At 42.2% G+C, this 20,100-nt stretch overlaps 1 protein-coding gene across 2 annotated transcripts in view; it reads right to left on the reverse strand.

Moving 5' to 3' along the window:
- Positions 1–20,100, reverse strand: part of CTNNA3 (catenin alpha 3) — a 1,035,346-nt gene that overhangs the window by 105,343 nt on the left and 909,903 nt on the right. For both annotated transcript variants that reach the window (XM_060241118.1, XM_060241119.1), the window contains one exon: positions 6,778–6,870. In XM_060241118.1, coding sequence (XP_060097101.1) covers positions 6,778–6,870 — 93 coding nt within the window. The remainder of the gene's footprint in view (positions 1–6,777; positions 6,871–20,100) is intronic.

Raw genomic sequence — 20,100 nt, forward strand, 5'->3', positions numbered from 1 at the left:
AATGATAGTGTACACGGATTCTTTATCCTTTGTCCTCTGCAGTTCTCACATAGGGTCTATGATTGTTTGGTGGCATTATTTCATATATCCCATAATTGTATGACCCATTGGTTTAAACTGTAAACATTTTGGGCAAAAAATTAAAATAAATATATATGTTTACTTGCTGTGCACAATTTATTCTCTTTGCAGAATGTACTTGTGCAGAATCCATACAACCTTGTTAGCCTTTCTTTATATCTCCTATTATCTTGGAAACCAGCCTTGTTGGAGCCTTCTGCATATACTTTTTGCCTCCCAATTTCAATACTATGTAACTCTCTCCTCTAATCATGTCATCTTTCATTCTCTGGTCATGTCAGTGCGGTCTTGAACACTGAGCTACAGCGGCCCACAAGGAGGAGATCTTTCTTGACTTTTTATTTTATATATATATATATATGAGCCAACACAGAAGTGAGTGAAGAAAGTATTTCTCAGGGGGCCTCGCTTTCTGACAAAAACACATTCCGAAAAGGCAGACAAATTCTTTATGAAAGAAATCATGATTCTGGCAAAAGGGCAAGTGGGGTCAGAACTGGCTGTTACGCTCAAGGACAGCTGGGCTGCTCGAAGGCCACCATGTGCATGTCAATGCAGTTTCAAAGTGGAACAATATCAAGAGTGCGAGGTAGACAGACAAGCAGGAGCTCCTGAGAAACCATGGCATGCCTCTTTTTTGCAGAACCGCCACTTAACTAGGAAAGTCATCAAAGTCAAACAAATGTTTGCAAAATCTTCATTTTAAAGATGGAATGTCTGGCTCTCACAGACAACACAAAATATGGTGTAATGAATGCCATTTTCAACACCAATCTTTGACTTTTACCCACCCCCTTAAACTTTTCCACTTCAGTTAGGTTTTTCAACCCCACTCCTGATTGTTTCATTATATTATGATGTAGGATTGTTTTTCTGGAATTTTCTGGAAAAGGAAAACACGCGACTTTGCCAGTATTATGCCTCTGGCATTACGTTGTAATGCAAACAAGGACGTTACGTTGTAACGCAAACACGCAAGCGTGTAAAAGAAAAGGGGAAACATATGAGGGAGGGGGAACTCCAGGAGCAGCGGTAATGCGGAATCAGAAAACATGGAACAGATTGGGAATTGAATCCGGGGGAAATCCTCTAATGCGGAATCGGGAAATCTGGCCTGCATGAAACAACCCCGGAGCGAAAGGAGGGCAAACGCCAAATGCGGAATCCTCTGACCACTATACCACAGGGGCTGTCTCACAGTGGTGAGATTCCAGAAAATATGGGATGAACGTTAGAACTAAAGAGTTCTTTTCTGGCTCTGATTCTAATCTTCCTTCTTTCCCATTTCACCCACTTCATACTAAGAAGACAACTGCTTTCAGCTGTGGCAATGTGGCCTTCCTTGAACCTTCTGAAATATTCCTTCACGGTATCTCTGTGACTGACCCAAGATCCCACTAGCAGTTGCACGTAGAGGAGTGGGAAATCAAACCCAGTTCTCTCAGATTAGCGTTTGTGCTCCTAACAACTACACCAAACTGGAGTAGTATAGTGAGGACCATGATCATGGCTCCTGAGAAGGTGGCCATCCCTTCTCTAAATTGTTATACAATTAGTAGTTCTCACCCACCCCGCTCCCTGTGTGTTAGTGGGATTTAATGGATTTAATTTTTTTTCAATATAGACAGACTTTTATGCAGCACAATAAACTGCTGTAAGAAAGTCATTGTGAGATGCTTATGCAGTTACTCCTGTCACTGCATAACCTGTATTCATGAAGCACAATGATGCAGCCTTTCATATGGAAAGTATTTTGAAGAAAGACCTTGGTCTCCGTTTCTAAGAAGGATGTGACAGTGGAAATTTTAAGGCATAATTCAGACCCCAAAGGGCAGCTGTGCTAGCTTAATTGCCTAGTGTTTAATACCATATTGTTTGGTTATTCTTGTAGAAAATCATCTTTTGCACAGTCATCTCATTTCCACGCAGTGTGTTTTAAGAGCTGCTAAAATTCAAGCACAGTTAAACCCTGGGGAATAAAGCGATTTGGGTTTTATAGTGTTACTTTAAAAATACAGATCTATTTCCCAGTGTGCGTCATAATATTGTGTACTACTCTGATAAGAGGTTTCATCCTGTCAGCTTTAATCCAGGTCAATAAAAAAGAGAAGGGGTAATCAAGTATGCCCTGAGACAGCATAACCGGCATTCATTTTATGCAAAGTTTGACTCTGCACGTGGGTTGGTAACATAACCTTACTACTACCTTTCCTACATCAGTTTGAGAAGAACTGTGTCCCCGGGGTTGCTCTTTCACCTGAGCAGGATGAGGTGTCATTCCTGAAGCAGCTACCTTGAACAGTTGCCAAAATGCAGTGCAAAAGGGCATTGCCTATTAGGCCTCTCTTCTGCAGCCATCTGGCCAGGCTGGCCTCCTTTACCAGCTTTGTTTCATGCCCAGCAGCAGGGGAAATTGTACTCATGCAGCAGATGAGTTCATCCAAATGAGCATCAGCTGCGTGATAACCCTCAAGAACTTCCACACAAATGCCTGTGAAAGCACATAATCATATGTCCGGATCACAGATTATGGCCAATCTGAATAGTTGACCTCAATAATTACATTTAGCCTTAATGATCACTTACAACCAAACATTTATTAAATGTTACCCTTCCCTAATCCATCAGTGGAGCATTGGGGTTCTGTTGCTGGATGAAAGGGAAAGTTTAGGAGGGGCAGTATGGGATCTACTTTTGGTTTACTCTGGATCAACCCCCATTTGTCCAGGCTCTGAGTCTATAGTCCCAAAGTAGCCCTCATGACTGGGAAATAAAATTGGCCACAGCCACTGAGGGTGGTGACCAGGGCTTTGTTTCTGGGGGAACATGGTGGAACAGAGCTCCAAAACCTCTTCATGGAAACAAATTTCGCAAAAAAAATGTTTAAAAGTTCATGAGGAGCACCCATGTGTTTCTCCTCATTTCCCTCTTGGGCATTCCACAACCTCTTTTTCCAAGAAAAAGCCTTGAAATCGGTTATCTAATAAAGCCACTGAACTGCCTGGCCCTTCAGTGCTGTCATGTAGCACCAGAGAACTGCTCACCTTGACTTCCAGTTTGTGGGACAATGCAGTAGGTGATCTAATTACACTCATTGTTTGCTTCATTGATCCGGGTGACCCTGCAATGCTGTCTTGTAGCACAGTGAGGGCTACTCAACTTGACATCCAGTTCCAGATGTGCAACAGGTTATCTAATAAAGACCTATTGTTTGTAGGACCTGAGGTCTGCTCACCTTAACTTTCAGTTTGTGGGATGATGCAGTGGGTGACTCAATAATACTCACTGTTTGCTTCATTGATCCAGGTGGCCCTTAAATGCTGGCTTGGAGCACAGCAAGGGCTGCTCAGCTAGCCATCCAGTTTGCTGGATGATGTAGTGGGTTATCTGATAATCCCCACTGTTTGCATCACTGAACTGCCTAGCCCTACAATGCTGGGATGTAGCACCAGAGGGCTGCTCAGTTTGACTTCCAGTTCGGGAGATGATGCGCTGGGTGATCTCATAATACTCACTGTTTGCTTCATTGAGCCCTGTGACCCTACAGTGCTGGCTTTAGCACACCATTCAGTTTGCTGGATGATGTAATGGGTCTGGGCTTTTTTTATGGGGGAACACAGCAGAACAGAGTTCCAAAACCTCTTCATGGAAACAAAATTCTCAAAAAAAATGTTTAAATGTTCATGAGGAGCACCTGTGTGTTTCTTCTTCATTTCCCTCTTGAGAGTTCCAGGAAAAAAAGCCTTGGTGGTGACAGGAAAAGGGGTTTAAAAAGGAGCCCAGATGTTGCACTAGATCAACATTAAGTAATGTTATTAGGTAGATGACAGGGTACCAAACATGTTATTTCCTGCATATTAGCTAAGATGCATTTTGTGATCATAAGCGTTAACTCTATTAACATGGCTGTCCTGGGAGATGAAGATGTGTGTCTGAACAGAATGTATACAAAAATGGTGTACAGGAAAGGACTGGAATGTTTGCCCTGCACTCTTTAGTGGAAGAATCCAGGCCTTCACATCCAGAATGCAGAATGCCCCATCACAGAGCTGTCTTACACATTACAAAGTCATCTTGTGGGTTGAGTGACAACACCAGGACTTTGAATCAGACGTTCAATAAGAATTTTGTGACCACCTGAACCTGACTCTTTGCCTTCCCTTCTGCACTGTTTTCTCTACCTTTCCCACTTCTGTGGCTGCTATTGACTCTATTCATAAAATCAGGTTACTTAAATGGCTGCCAGTAGCAGCTCTGCAGAGTGCTTTGAGGAGGAGAAAGCAATGCAGAGTGGAAGTCAGCAGCCACTTTTGCCCAAGTGACCCAGTTGCAAAGAGAAAAGGCCGCACATGTGTCAGGCAGGCATGAAACTCCCGTTGGTCTGATTCAATGTCCTTTTGTCAATGCTCAACAAACACAAGTATTTTGCAACTGCAGTATAAAGAAGCCCTTATTGTGATACGACTAATAATGCAGATTGATTTAGGGAATACTGATGTTCAGCTATCTTTTAAAACATTGTTTTTAGATACAATGTTTCGATCTGAGAAAAAGTTAATTTCAGAAGATTTGAACTATGTGCTCTACCCATCCCTGTTGGAATTTCTTTCAACGTCCTTTTATCATGAATAGAGAAAGCTTTGGATCTAATCATTTACAGATTATGCATCTGCCAGATGGAATTCAATTTACTATGGGAAGTATTTTAAAAGTCATTTGAAAATCCATATTTTACTTAGAGAGTCTGTAGCAGGAATGCACAGGAATGCAGTCCCGGCTCGCTTGGTGTCCGGAGGTGTGGTCTAATATACAAATTAGTTCCTGCTGGGCTTTTTCCTAAAAAAAAAAGCCCTGCATGAAACAATGGTGACATCAGGAGGTGTGCCTTAATATACAAATGAGTCCCTGATGGGCTTTTTCTACAAAAAAAGCCCTGTGTAGCATCTAATTCCACTGTTACCCCTGTAGTCCAGTTTTGTACTGAGCATGCTAAACTGGTGACGGTTTTATCCAGTGCTTTCCATGAAAACAATTCCAACAGTGATTTCTATTAGTCTTTCAATCTTCCTGTCTTCTTTTCTCTCAGAGCCCTTTGTATATTTTAATGGAGTAATGCAGGATGTGTTCAAGTTAGACAATGTGGACTTCAGCTTTCTCAGTGGTTTTGATCTGATATGTCTTCAAGATTTTTTGTGTGGACATAAGCTTCACCAGACTTCCAGATTGTTTTCCAGGGAAGCAAAAGCCTAGGTAAGGCATTGACCTTATTTCCCAATCATTGCCATTAATTCAAGGTGACTTCACTGCTCTGAAAGGATGAAACGACTGGGAAACTTTATTTTCATCCATATGTAGTGAACAAAACAGTTCTTTTCCCCTGGTTGACCATTGGCTCATAGATCAGCAATCATGTTAAGAGCTCATGGATAACAAATACAAGTGCATCTCTGCTAAAAACAATTTCCAATAGATCTACTCTTCCAAAGAATCAAAGTTTTATGAACGCAAAGATTCATATCTTCTTCAGCGAACTACAGTTCCAAGAGCTCCCTGGTGGGAATGCTTAACAGTCTGGACTCAATGTAATTCTGTTTAAAGCAACCTGCCCTCATATGAGAGCCAGTGCAGTAAAGTTGTTAGAGCTGGACAAGGATCTGGAGGAGATAGGACAATATAACCCACTCTAGGTCCCACTGGGAAGAAAAGCAGGGTATAAATGAAGTGAATAAATAATAAGGTTGCCTAGTCTAATTCAGAAAATATCTGGGGACTTTGGGGTGGAGCCAGAAGACTTTCACATTCTCTAAAATAAATAAGTAAACATACAGCAGTGCAGTTCCCCTGAATACAGTCTTCATTTTCTCACCCCAAGCAGCTGCACGTCCCCTGTACATGTCCTCTCTCTCTCTCTCACACGCACACACACATACACACACACACACGCACACACACAGAGGCCAAAATAAACAGTTTGCAATCCCACGCTTGTGTGATCTCACTGGGGCAATTTACTCATGAGTTGCTGAAGTTCCAAGTTCTTCAGACTAACACAGGGAAACCAAAGGTTCTAGTTTATCCTTTACTATGCACTGACCTCTGAAAAGATTGTAAAACAAACTGAGAGTCTGGGCTGCTTTCACAGCTACTGGGAGCAGCTGCTGGCCCACCCTCCCCCCATTCAGCTTGTCCTCTACAGATTTAAAGGCACAGACATACCATCTAAAAAGCAAGCATTTCCAAGCATTTTTTAAGCCTTCTGAAGTGGAAAGGCACATGGTGGCTGTTGGGGTGGGCCTTCTCCCTGCCAGCCAGCTGACTGAGGGTGGGAAGGAGCCTGCAAAATTGGGAGATTCCTTGCTGGGACCTGGGGATTGGCAAGGCTAATAAATAAACATAGTTGGCATTTGGTCATAACTATACTTCTACTGGCTAGAAGGCCCAAGCCCAGGACTTTGAGCAACTGTGAATTTTGAGTTAAGTATTTGCCAAGCTAATGTAATTTTCTTCTCAATATTTATAACTTCATTAGGGAGCCCATTTCCCTGCACCATTACATATCTGTTTGAAATACAACACACTCAGAAATCTGTTAAAGAAAGGAGCAAAAATCTGGCATGATTCATAGACAAAATGAAGAGTCATTAGAGGAACAGCCTTTGTTCAACAACTTTTTGATCAAACTGGTGTGAGACATACCCTATCAGTTTTCCCTTCAGTCTGAATACTGGTACGGCTGCGTGCATCACATTCATCTTCAATGTCAGACATATCTTCTAGTTCTTCCAGGGTCTGGGAAAACGACATGAGAACAACAGACATTTCTCTTAGGGACAAACTCATTTCAGGCCTGGAAACATTCCCAGGGTCTTTTCTGCACTTCTGCTAGCCTAAGGCTCATCTGGCAACATGGGTCTATACCAGGCATCAGCCTGGATCTAATAATGGCATCCTTGGCATTCTCTTCCTTCTCCCACGGTAGATGGTCATTAGGAAAAAAATATAGGTGTTTAAGAAAATGCCTACATATGCAACACTTTCAACATTCTTTTGGATACCAGAAGTATGTGCCCAGTCTGCTTTTCCTCATTTTTCACTTTATAATTCTTTTGTATAATTCTTTTCATTTTATAAATTTTATAATTGATTTTGTTGCCAGTAGTATATAGCAATTGTACATTGCTTTAGCTTCAATATGATACAGATTGTATTTCACTGTTACGGAATGACAAGTTATTTTTATTGTTATTAATACCTAATTCTTGCACAATAATATGAGCAGAAATGCTTGATCATCCCTATGGTTACCAACTAGATTTCAAATGGTAAGCAGGATCACTGAACCTTGAGAAAAAATGTCTTATTTAAATAATTAAATATTTTTAAAATCAATTAAAATTCTCCTTACTCATCAAAATCACAAATCATCAAATCATTTTTTTTTTTCAGTTGCATGCAGAAGGGCAACAAGGGGCTCCAACTAACAATAAAAACAGAAGATGTCTTTTCTTGGTGCAATCCTGTTAAAGTGGGATTGGGGAGGAGGCCTTGTGTCTGTAGTTTGCAGTACTGCTCACCCCCACCCCGATGCCTGACACCCAAAGCTAAGCATGTATGTTTATATATAATATTTACTGGATTTACACATACTCATGCGTCACACCACTGATCAAGAACTGCACTTTGACTCATTCAGTTCTAAGCATGAACATGTTAGATTCAATTCCAGTAACGCTTTAAGAGACAATAAGATTTGGGGGTATAAGCTTTCGAGAGTCTTTGTTTCAATACATCGAATATAGACTGAATGTCATCTGAAGCGAGAAAACATCAGATACAATTAGCACCAGACTGTTTTAATTGTTCTTAACCATTTAAATTGTTTAACTTGTTTTATTGTTAAATTTTTTCTTATTTTGCTGGTTGTGAGCCGCCCTGAGCCTGCTTCAATGGGGAGGGCGGGATATAAATCCAAAGCACCTTAAACCTTCTTAAAGAACGTACCCTGAAAATCTTCCTAGTCTCTAAGGTGCTACTGGACTTGGAATCTAGTTCTTCTACTGCAAACCAACACTGCTACCCTCTGTAATAAATATGATTAGTCTTCAAGGGTTCACTTGATTTCTGTTTTGTTTCACTCAAAATGCTACTTGTTTCAAACCGCAAACGAATTGTTGAGGTGATCAAAAACTCAACAGAAAACAGGCACTGTGAACAAGAGATTCAAATGTCTGTCATATTTTTATGCAAGTTTTCAGCATCCCTAAATATGGCACCCAATATAAGGAGATTGGTTTCACTGCATTCTCTTAACAAATAAGCAGGCAGACATAGATAGTGCATGTCAGATATTCTCTTTAACTATTACCCCATCTGCTGTCTTTCACACATACACATTTATTTTAATCTGGTCCCAGGAATCCTCCTGAGCAATCCTGCTATGAGACTTGAAGTGTTCTGACCTTGGCCTAGTCATCTAATAAGAACAGACAGGTAGGTGCTTTAGGAGTAGTTTGCTGTATTATTCTGCTGCTCTTATTACCGTCACTGGGTTTTAAACGATTGTCAGTTACTTTGTTTACAAGGCACTTAGTTCATCTCTTCATGATACTCTATGCCAGGGGTCTCCAACCTTTTTGAGCCTGTGGGCACCTCTGGAATTCTGACAGGGTGATGAGCACAAACCCAAAATGGCTGCCACAGGAAGCAGAGCTGCACATAGAGAGAGAGACCAAGTATAGATATGAGGGATGAGATGAAAATCAACACCATTATGGCAGCTGCTGCTGAAACAAGAGGCGTTTTCGCACAGAGCTTACCCCGGAGCGACGTCCCTCTTCACCGCACAGCGTCTACGCGGATTTCGCACCAACTGCTCCGCAGAACCAGGAAGAGCCGCGAAGTGCTGAGCCTTTTGCGTCACAAATGTAAACTGCTAAAAACCAGTTTACGTTAGCAACGCAAAAGCCGCGGCTCTTCCTGGTTCTGCGGAGCAGTTGGTGCGAAATCCGCGCAGACGCTGCATGGTGAAGAGGGACGTCACTCTGGGGTAAGCTCTGTGCGAAAACGCCCACGGTTTTTAAAAATCTGCCCAGTCAGATTTCCAGTAGCCAATTAGAAGCCCTGCTTTGCATGAGCCCAATGTGGCCCCACCATCTTTCTAAAAACCACCAGGAAAGATGTTGACAGGAGCCATGATACCATGAATGCCATGTTGGAAACCCCTGCTCTAATCTTTGTACTGAAGAATGGTCGAAACATTGCAATCAGTAAATGCCCGTTAATTCCTACATACAGTTCATATATATTCTTTGCTCATACTTGGGGCCATATAGTAAAGCGCAGGTATTCTCTTCTTATTTGGTTGCTTCCTTTTACTTTTTAATTTGTGAATTATGGTTTCTTTTGTCTGGTATTTTCCATTAAGATCTCCCCCCCTCAATAAGCTATTTAATTTGTTTCAATTAAGTCATTGAGGCTGTGCGTTCCTTATTGATTCAGTTTAGTCCAAGGGGACAAGACCCCAAGTAACAAACCATACTATTCATAGAACTCTCATAAATGCACCCTTTACACACTGCATTTATACACACAGGGGCTGACCCAATTGCCCAACTCCTCTTGCACATGATGGTAATGTGGAGGAGATCCTTTCTGCTCACTAGCTTGCTGTTGACAGTCTTCCTATGGACGCAGAGCTGACCATATGATATGTGCTTGAATTGTAGGGGTCAGGCTAGACTAGTCTCTCATAATGTAACTGTTGACCAACTCTGGAACAATTACAGCAAATAACAATAGAAGCTTCAAAACCGTGGTCTGAACTCTTGACTCTTCATTTGATGCTACTCTACCTGGGGACAGGGCAGATATGTTTGCAGAAATTTGTTTTGCCATCTATGCAATATGTGATTTTATGTAGGCTTGCCAGGTCTTACCTTGACTGGAGTGGGGGACTTAGAGGGTTGTTCCAGAATGGGCGGGGATGTTGTGTGACATCCCTGATGTAATGGTGTCACTGAAAGTGTTGTCATCACACAGGGACATTGAGCAGGGAATGTTCTGGTAAAAACCATAGAGTTTGCCCAAAAACCAGAGTGTCCCTTCATGACATCCCCAGTGCGATGATCACATAGGAGACATTGCGTGCCAATGTCCCTGTATGGGGGTGGGGCTTCCCCCACCAGCCAACGGCTGGCAGAGGGCTAAAGCTCCAAAACTCAGGAGTTCCCCTGGTGCCACCAGGGGAATAGTAACCCTAGATTTTATGTGAGACTTCATTTGTCTCTGTTCAACCACGTTAAGTCCCCTAAAAGCCATCCAAAGATGTCTTCACAAAGAAACATTGTGCCCTTACTACTCCGTATTAGTGAACTGCTATTTGAAATTGAGAATACTGGAAATTTCAGTACAAAAATAACAGTCAAACTTTCCATGTTCCAAGGTGTCAGTCAGATGTGAGCCAATTATCTACCCTGTTCAGTTTGTGCTGAACTTTTCAGTTTGTGCTGAGCAGCCACAAAGCCTGCTGGTTTGCATTGGGTTTTTACAGAATGGCACAATGCAATTCAGACCTACTGGAAGTCATTAATGTCACCAGGGAGTACTTACACGAAGCCTGAAGGGTAGGATTTTATTAAAACACAGCATTCATTTATGAGTGATTTATATGATTTATGGCCAATTTAATTTTCTATTTAAATAATTGTTTCCTGAGCAGAGCAGATATGCAGCAAAGGCAAAGTGGAGGTAGGAGAGCTCAATCGAGCTGTGTGAGCATGCACATGAGCAAAAAGCCAATTGCTTTGTACTGCATGGTGAGGAAGGAATATAGTGAAACAACCTGCTGAATAGCTGTGAATTGGTCATTAACCATTCAAAACCATAATCAAAAACATGAGCTCTCAATTACAACTAGTGAATCGAACTGCTGCATGTTTGAGTATCCCTAAAGAGACAGGTTTTGGGGGTTTTTTTAAGGATAACCACTGTCTTTAAGGAATAAGTAGACGTTCCCATTCTGTTTCATTTTCATTGGGTTAGCTCCCATGGAAAATTTCTATTAATAAAAGTGGGCCTTTTTGCCAGTTGAAGGCTCTGCACACTACAAAAGGCTCCTGAAACCAGTGCCAGGCTAGTGCCTTCCGTTAGCAGAATGGAATACTTGGATCTAACCCATAGTTATTTATACATAAAATGTCAAAAAATCCATGTTTTGAAAAATCCAATTCTAAGGAAACAAAAAAAACCTAGTGTGAAAATAAAGTGATGGGTTCAATTTGCCCACGGGATAAGGGAAACTGGAATGGGGATTGTTGGGCCAATCTAGAAGGAAGGGGAAATTAGAAATTACCCTTATATTTTTGCTTTGCTGGCTGGGATAAAAGGCATCTGCATTTTCCAGGAATGTTTCTTACATTTTCAGATTAGCATTCAAGCGTCAAAATCAAAGCAGTGGTAGCTGCGGTGGGGGTACACCTCTTGCCATTCATTTATCTGCATATGCGGAGTCTGCACTGTAAAAGCCCTTTTCATGTATGCAGAACGAAGTTTGCTTAAATTTGTTCAAATTCTATTAAGATTCATAAAACTTTACAGATAAGAGTGATTGCTCATAAAGATTGTATGTGCTACATTTTGAGCTAACTGGGAAAGATTCCGCTACAATTGCTCTGTGCTTTTCCTATTTGTAGTTTGAATTATGAATGCCGAAATGCAGACAAGTATAGCTTGTACTTTCACAACAGTGGCAAAACCTCAGTCTGGAATAAGCAAGCCTATCTAGAATTTGTATATATGGGCTTTCTAAATTGAAACAAATGATGGATACCCCTCCACTACTTAGGGACACAGACATTACTACTTAGGGACATTCAGAAAATGCTAAATTCCTTTCAATGAGTGCTGGATAGAGGGAATGTTCCCTTATGTATATATAACCTTACCTTAAAACAAAACCAGACTTTTATTCTAAGATGGATAATTCTGAATTTCCTTACTAGCACTCATAAACTTTTAACATAAATTAAAATAATGATTTCAATGGGGACATTCTGCAGTTCTCGGGGGTGGGGTGGTTCAGAACTTTTTTTGGAGCCACTTTTTTTGGAGGGATTTGGGATTTTAGGTCCCCATCTCCCTGCTTGCCATGACTTCTAACAGCCAGCAGAGAAAGATGGTTTTATTTTGCTCATCCCACCATTAGGACCATGTTTAGATTTCTTCCACGGGACCTTAACAATGGCACCCAGCTATCAGCTATCAGGACTCAGATTTAACACTAAGAAGTTGCCAGGTGGACAGAAGGCACAAGGGTCTCACTGAGTGTATGCCTAAGACCTGTTTATCGTATGCATACATTATGATACATACGGAACAGAATTATTTATTAACAAGATTTCTACTCTGCCTTTCTGCCCCATAGTGTTGCCAACTCTGGGTTGAGAAATTCTTGGCAATTTGGTTGGTGGAGTCTGGAGTGGCTGGCGTTGGGGGGAGGGGGGAGGAACCTCAGCAAGTTATAATTCCAAGCGGTCCGTCCTCCAAAGGAACCATTTGCTCCAGGGGATCAATTGTAATTCCTGGGGGTTGGCTATCCTAGGTCACCCAAGCAGCTAATAAATTAAAACAAACTAAAATATAGCCTTAAAAACCTTTCAAACTAACCCACAAACACATCATTAGAGCAAGTTAAAACCAAAGCATAATGTTAAGTACAAAAGATAAAAAAAACAAGTTAACTCCTCCTTATCCCTACAGGAGCCTGCTCTGCTCCTCTCAAGCTTGTTTCCAGGGAAAGACCTCAATCGGCTTCTTAATTGACCTGTTTAGGATTACTCCCTAAATCCAATTTATAGTGGAGTGAATTTGGAAAACCAAGAGCTTTTCTTGGCCTTTTCAATTTCTATGAAAACTAGGTGATAATACTGGAAAATGACCATCATCTCTAGGCTACTTGACCTCAGTTTCTTTTTATATGGATTATTTCCCCCACCCCTTTAATCATGTTTGGCTACTTCGTTGCTCTATTCTCCCAAATTGAGGTTGTTTTTGACTGTCAGTATAAGTACAATGTATCTGAAATTGCTGATGACACAAGAAATTGCAGCAGCCCATTCCGACAAGGCCTTTACTAAACTTTTAATTTAGGATCTAACAATAATTCAGGAAGCTGAAAATTCCTCCATCTCAGCTATTGGACTGCTGGGCAGTTCCCCTGCCCTTCCAAAATTTATTTCCCAACAAAATCATTCAAAAGTCTTCCTCTTTCTGCCTGTACAACAGTGTGGAAACTTGTAACATATTGTAGAGGAGTATATATGAACCTGAGGCACAGAGTGGTAAACTGCACTATTGCAGTCAAAACTCTGCTCACGACCTGAGTTTGATCCCAGTGGAAGTTGGGTTCAGGTAGCCAGCTCAAGGTTGACTCAGCATTCTATCCTTCCAAGGTCAGTAAAATAAGTACCCAGCAAGCTGGGGGTAAAGTGTAGATGACTGGGGAAGGCAATAGTAAACCACACCATAAAAAGTATGCCATAAAATGTCATGATGTGACATCATTCCAGTGTTGGGGATGACTGGTGCTTGCACAGGGGACTACCTTTACTTTATATATGAACCTACCAGCATGAGAACCAGCATGGTGTAGTTTGAGACTGATTCCACACTAGACTTGTTCCAGCGTTGGAGCTCTTCCCCCCCACACACACACTTATGTCCGATTTCTAACAAGCTGCCATGCTGCAGCAACTTGGCCCACCTCTTCCTCACAGCAAGCAAGATCCTCTGAAAACTGGTATCTGCTTGCCATGGGAAAGAGGCGGGCCAAGTCCCAGGTTTGAATCTAGGCTTACCAGTCCCCAGGTCCAGGTGGAGGAAGCCCTGCTCCAACAGCCAGCTTGTGCCTTTAAATCTCAGCAGTCATAGAAGAAGCTTGGAAACTGATTGTGATTTGGAAGGTGTGTGTGCCTTTAAATCTCAGTGGGAGGAAAACTGGGTGGGGGCAGGGCAAACAGACAGAGCCACATGGCTCTGTCCAGTGAGTATGTGAAGCTGTGAGAAAGTAAGAGAGCACAGTCCCTCAGTTTGTTTTTCATTCATTTCAGAAGTCATTTGCATCATACAATAGCTAGTAAATAGTAAACTAGAACCTGATTATGATTGCTTTGTACCTTATTTTCCTAGATTGCTTTGTACCTTATTTTCATTTTCCTGTGTTAGTCTGAAGAAGTTGGTTGAAATATAACAGACTCTTACATTCAACAACTCCCATAAGTACACTGCCCTAGTGAAATCACTGGTGGTTTGAGGCTGCAGGGGTGCTTCCCTGGTTCCCCAGCCTCCTCCTCCTCCTTCCCCTCCCCACCATTTCAATGCCTGGGAAGGGAAAGCAGCTGTGCTTCCTGGGCTATTTAAAGCCCCCTCCCCATGATCAACTGGTAAAATGGCTCCAGAGGCTCGCAACTCCTATGCTGGCCCTCCAGCATGATCGCTATCAGTGCGGGGTAAGGAGCCGCGAACCTCCGGCGCCATTTTACTTTAAATGGCCTGGGAAGCCATGGCTGCTTCACCGCCCCTTCCCAGGCATTGAAATTGTGGAGAAGGAAGGGAGGAGGAGGCTGGAGAGCACAGTCCTCAAGGCAGCTGAAGCGGGGGTGGGGGGAGCTTGAGTGCCCCCTCAAAAATCCCATAGCCCCCTGACTCCCCAAATCCTGCCTACAGCCCCACTTTGATAGGATTTTGCAATGAGTTGCCAGAGTGGGTGCAGAGTGCACTTTCACTTTTTGTAGTCAGGAAGGTGTGCAAAAAGGTTTTACTTATTTTAAAATCTTTTATTTTGAGGAACTTCTGGTGGAGGGTAAATTGCTTTGGCTGATCTGGCTCTTTTATATCTTGCATGCTGTATCTATCCTGTGGATTTATGGCTATATTGCCATTTGCAGCTTGCCCTGACTTTTGTTAGCCACTTGATTCCAAGGCAATAAGGCGAGGTTCCACACCTATGGAACCAGCTCCCGGAAGAAGTGCAGGCCCTGCGGGACTTTGAACAGTTTGGGACTTTGAACAGTTTCGCAGGGCCTGCAAGACCATCCTTTTTGGGTTGGCCTTCACCGATTAAAAATGACAGAGGGACTCGCCAGCGATTTTTACCATCATGCTGAAATAGCACCAGAATGTTAATTTTAGAAATTTTAAATTAGACTGTTTAAATAAGCTACTGTTTTAAAATATTTATTGTATAATTTACTGTACTTGAGGTTGTTAGCCGCCCTGAGCCTGCTTCGGCGGGGAGGGCGGGATACAAATAAAATGTTGTTGTTGTTGTTGTTGTATACAAATAAATATATATCAGTGAAACTTTCTTTCAGCTGCAAGTGATGGTTTCATAGTGATTGGCCTTAACAGCTAAACAGAACCTCCCACTACTGAGGCATTATACCTGATTATTAAGACTTTGGGACAACCAACAGCGGAATGCTATCTTTTTCAGATGCTCTGTTGGAAAGCATCCAAGAGATACAGCCTGGCTGCCAGTGCAAGCTGAGAGCTAAACTAGATGGATTTTGGTTTGATCCAACAAAGCTATGAATATATTCTTAGGATCAAAGACTAAAATCCTCCACTACCCTAGTCGATGGGAGCTTTTCAGTAAGGTTAAACATACTGGCTCAGTCAAAAATAATTAAATGTGGCTTCATGAAAAGATTCCACATTATACCCACAGACACAGGCTCTCCCCCATTACCCACTATATATCAGCTCTCTTCCTCCCACCCTTAAGTAAAAGACAAACCACTGCAGGCAAATTTGGAAGGTCACTAGACATGGTGAAGGGTACAAAATTAGACATCTTTCAATTTTTTTAAAATCCTCAGCCCCCTCCCCCCCCCCGAAGCCACACCCAACCAGGAGTACATCACTAATCCAAAAGGATTTGACTGATCTACACCAGTGTGCTTGGCGGGCATGAAAATGAAGGCTTCAGGTCTGCCTTTTAAAGCTCTCTTCAGTTCTTCATTGCAAAGATGCAGCCAAAACACTCATACAAGCCAAAGACAAGTGGAGTTGTTCAGGTTTTTTCTTCTTGCAAAAAGAGAGAAAAATAACTAAGCACAAACTTCACACAAACCACTTAGCCCGTTGCATTTGTAGTTCTGTCAGTCTCTGCAGATTGTTAGCCACTTTGCCACGAACTGAGTCAGTTAAATAAAGTTGCATATACATGTGCATGGAAGAATTACACACTTCCAGGGCTTTTCCAGAGCAGGAACACACAGGAACGTAGTTCTGGCTGGTTTGACATCATGGAGGCGTGGCCTAATATGCAAATGAGTTCCTGCTGGGCCTTTTCTGCAAAAAAAAGCCTACACCCTTCTAAGCTCATTATAACCCTGCTTTGGATGGCTCTGTTACAGTCCTGACTGAAGCAGAGGTCTTAGCAAGGTATAGCACTGGCAGACTAGCTTTTGAGTCAAACTGTGTAAAAAATTCTACTTAAAAAAATTCAGGGAAGACTAGCCATTTCAGGGGAATATACATACATACATGGCTTTTTTTTGTAGAAAAAGCCCAGCATGAACTCATTTGCATATTAGGCCATACCCCCTGACACCAAGCCAGCCGGGGCTGCATTCCCATACATTCCTGCTCAAAAAAAGCCCTGCATACATACATAAGTCTCTGTGTGTAATAACTTTATAATTGAATTGGAAAACAAACATTAAAACTATAAAACAGGCACATTTTTCTAACTGTGTCCTGTGACATCACAGAAAACAACATCAGCTAATAAGGAACATCTTCACACAAAGAGAGACACAAAATAGGCCAAAGGTATTTTGGACAATGCCAGAACAAAACTGCTCAAAGCTTTGGCTTGTCTCTGGTTTTTTGCTTCCATTTTCCCTGGATCTGAAGCTGCCCCTCGGCACAGGGAGGTTTTGTCCACCAGCTGCTCCTGCCTTCAGCAAAGAGGTGGGTGTCAATATGAGCAGAGGCCTCTTATGCAGCCCCCTCCTGTTTGAGAACCCCCACCCAAAGGAAGCTGCCCTGGCAGCACCTTTCTCTTATTTCAGACACAATGTGTTCTGTTTACCTAAGTCCCTCTGATGAAGTTGTTTGTTTTTATGTTCTGCCAAGAAGCCTTGCGTGCCCCTCAGGGTCAAAAAGTTTGCCTACGTTTTTTTCATAAATAAACCATTACTTTTTTCCAAAAGTGAAATTCTAGGCCAATTTAGAAGTTCCTGTTCAGGCTGGGAAAACATCCAAGCAAATGTAAAAGGGTGCCCAGAGCAAGGATGTCACTGATCTTTCTGGCAACTCTAAGAACATAAGAGAAGCCATATTGGATCAGGCCAATGGCCCATCCAGTCCAACACTCTGTGTCACACAGTGGCCAATATATGTGTGTGTGTATACACACACACACACACAAACACACATATATATATATGTGACATCATTTTAACCTGACTGCTCAGGAATTTCATTGAATGCCCATGAGTTCTTGTATTGTGAGAAAGGGAGAAAAGTACTTCTTTCTCTACTTTCTCCATCTCATGCATAATCTTGTAAACCTCTATCATGTCACTCCACAGTTGACGTTTCTCCAAGCTAAAGAGCCCCAAGAGTTTTAACCTTTCTTCATAGGGAAAGTGTTCCAAACCTTTAATCATTCTAGTTGCCCTTTTCTGCACTTTTTCCAATGCTATAATATCCTTTTTGAGGTGCGGTGACCAGAATTGTACACAGTATTCCAAATGATACAGCACCATCGATTTATACAGGGGCATTATGATACTGGCTGATTTGTTTTCAATTCCTTTCCTAATAATTCCCAGCATGGCGTTGGCCTTTTTTATTGCAATCACACACTGTCTTGACATTTTCAGTGAGTTATCTACCATGACCCCAAGATTTCACTCTTGGTCAATCTCTGCCAGTTCACAACCCATCAACTTGTATTTGTAGCTGGGATTCTTGGCCCCAATGTGCATTACTTTGCACGTGGCCACATTGAACCTCGTCTGCCACGTTGACGCCCACTCACCCAGCCTCAACAGATCCCTTTGGAGTGCCTCACAATCCTCTCTGGTTCTCACCACCCTGAACAATTTAGTGTCATCTGCAAACTTTGCCACTTTGCTGCTTACTCCCAATTCCAGATCATTAATGAACAAGTTAAAGAGCATGGGACCCAGTATTGAGCCCTGTGGCACCCCACAGCTTACCATCCTCCACTGTGAAGACTGCCCATTTATACTCACTCTCTGCTTCCTATTAATTAGCCAGTTTTTGATCCACAAGAGGACCTGTCCATTTACTCCATGACTCTCGAGCTTACTAAGGAGCCTTTGATGAGGAACTTTATCAAAAGCTTTCTGGAAGTCAAGGTAAACAACATCTATTGGGTCCCCTTTGTCCACATGTTTGTTCACCCCCTCAAAGAACTGTAACAGGTGAGGCAATATCTTCCCTTACAGAACCCATCTCTGGTTTAATTTAAAAGTTAACATGGGGGGGGGGGGGCTTCCGGTTTTGGATTCATGGAGGATTGACGTGCTTCTCAGTGAGGAGCAGACCAGACCCTCTGTTCTGGGCAGAGAAAGTGTTTTAATGCCTGCTGCCCACATCTTCTAGACAAGAAGCCAAGACATGCTTATAAAATTCTGAGGAGATTTACTTTGGCTGACGAGGAATCCCACCGGGGTTTCTTTTTGGCTTTGAAGAGTCTCTGGAGAAGAATCACATTTCAACGTCTACAGAAGATATCTGGAGTTGTTAAATCGACTAAAATTCATCATGAGCCAAAGCTTCTTTGGAACTAATTAATATCTAATGGAATTTGACCGGTGCTTTTTGAAGGATCAAGTCTTTAAAAGGTAAAGATCTTTATCTATTGCTCCGGGACTAAATTAAGATTTATTTGGAAGAAAAATAAAGGTCTGGATACTAATATAAGACACTAAAACAAAGAGGAAGGAGGTGGGGGAAAATTGGAACTGAGAAAATTAAAGCAACAGCTAAAAAAGGGGAAAATTGGAATTGCTGTACATACCTGTGGTCAGCTACCCCCTCCAATACTAGAAGAGGACTGCAGAACAACAAGACGTCACAGGAAGTGACATCATAGAAATATCACAAGACTTCTATATCACAGAGAATGAGACTTCGTGGCAAGAAAGGAAAGTGGTGGCCATTAAGAGAAGGGGAAAAAATAAGCCTCCTAAGCCTCTCTAGGACTGAAACATCGGCGGCCATTATAAGAAGGTAATTTTCTGTAAAAAATTTTTTAAAAGAACAGGACAGTTAAGAAGAGTGGAGCCAATAAATATCAACAATTGAAGGTTAAATATACTGGACTCCGAGATGGGAGGAGCAGCCACAGCGAGCGGAGAAGAGGCGGCAGCTGCGCAGCGGCATCGCCCGCTCCGAGACGGGGCGGCTCGCCACGCTCCCCGGCGCCGTTTCCCCCCCTTCCCCTAGCTCCACCCCAATCTCTCCTGGCTCCACCCCCAAAGTCTCCTGGCTCCACCCCCAAAGTCCCCAGATATTTCTGGGGTTGGACTTGGCAACTCTAGGACCACTGCAGTACACTAATGAACACAATGTGCATTCTTACTTAAGCCTGTTTGTTTATTCAATACATATTGGTAATTAATCACAAGTACTGTGCATTTTTATCAGGGCTTTTTTTGTAGCAGGAACTCCTTTGCATATTAGGCCACATACCCCTCATGTAGCCAATCCTCCTGGAGCTTAGAGTAGGCCCTGTACCAACAGCCCTGTAAGCTCTTGGAGGAATGGCTACATCAGGGGTATGTGGCCTAATATGCAAAGGAGTTCCTGCTACACACAAAAAAAAAAAGCCCTGAATTTTTATAATAGAGAAAACCTCCTTCTCCTTCTCCTCCTCCTTCTTATTATTATTCACATGAAATAAACAAACCTAAGCCCTCTCCCAGTCCTTCTTCTAGGGGACATTTTAAAATAGAGGACATTGTACCTGTGAACTCCTGA

This window comes from Heteronotia binoei, chromosome 6 (assembly GCF_032191835.1).
Source record: "Heteronotia binoei isolate CCM8104 ecotype False Entrance Well chromosome 6, APGP_CSIRO_Hbin_v1, whole genome shotgun sequence".
Classification (NCBI taxonomy): domain Eukaryota; kingdom Metazoa; phylum Chordata; class Lepidosauria; order Squamata; family Gekkonidae; genus Heteronotia; species Heteronotia binoei.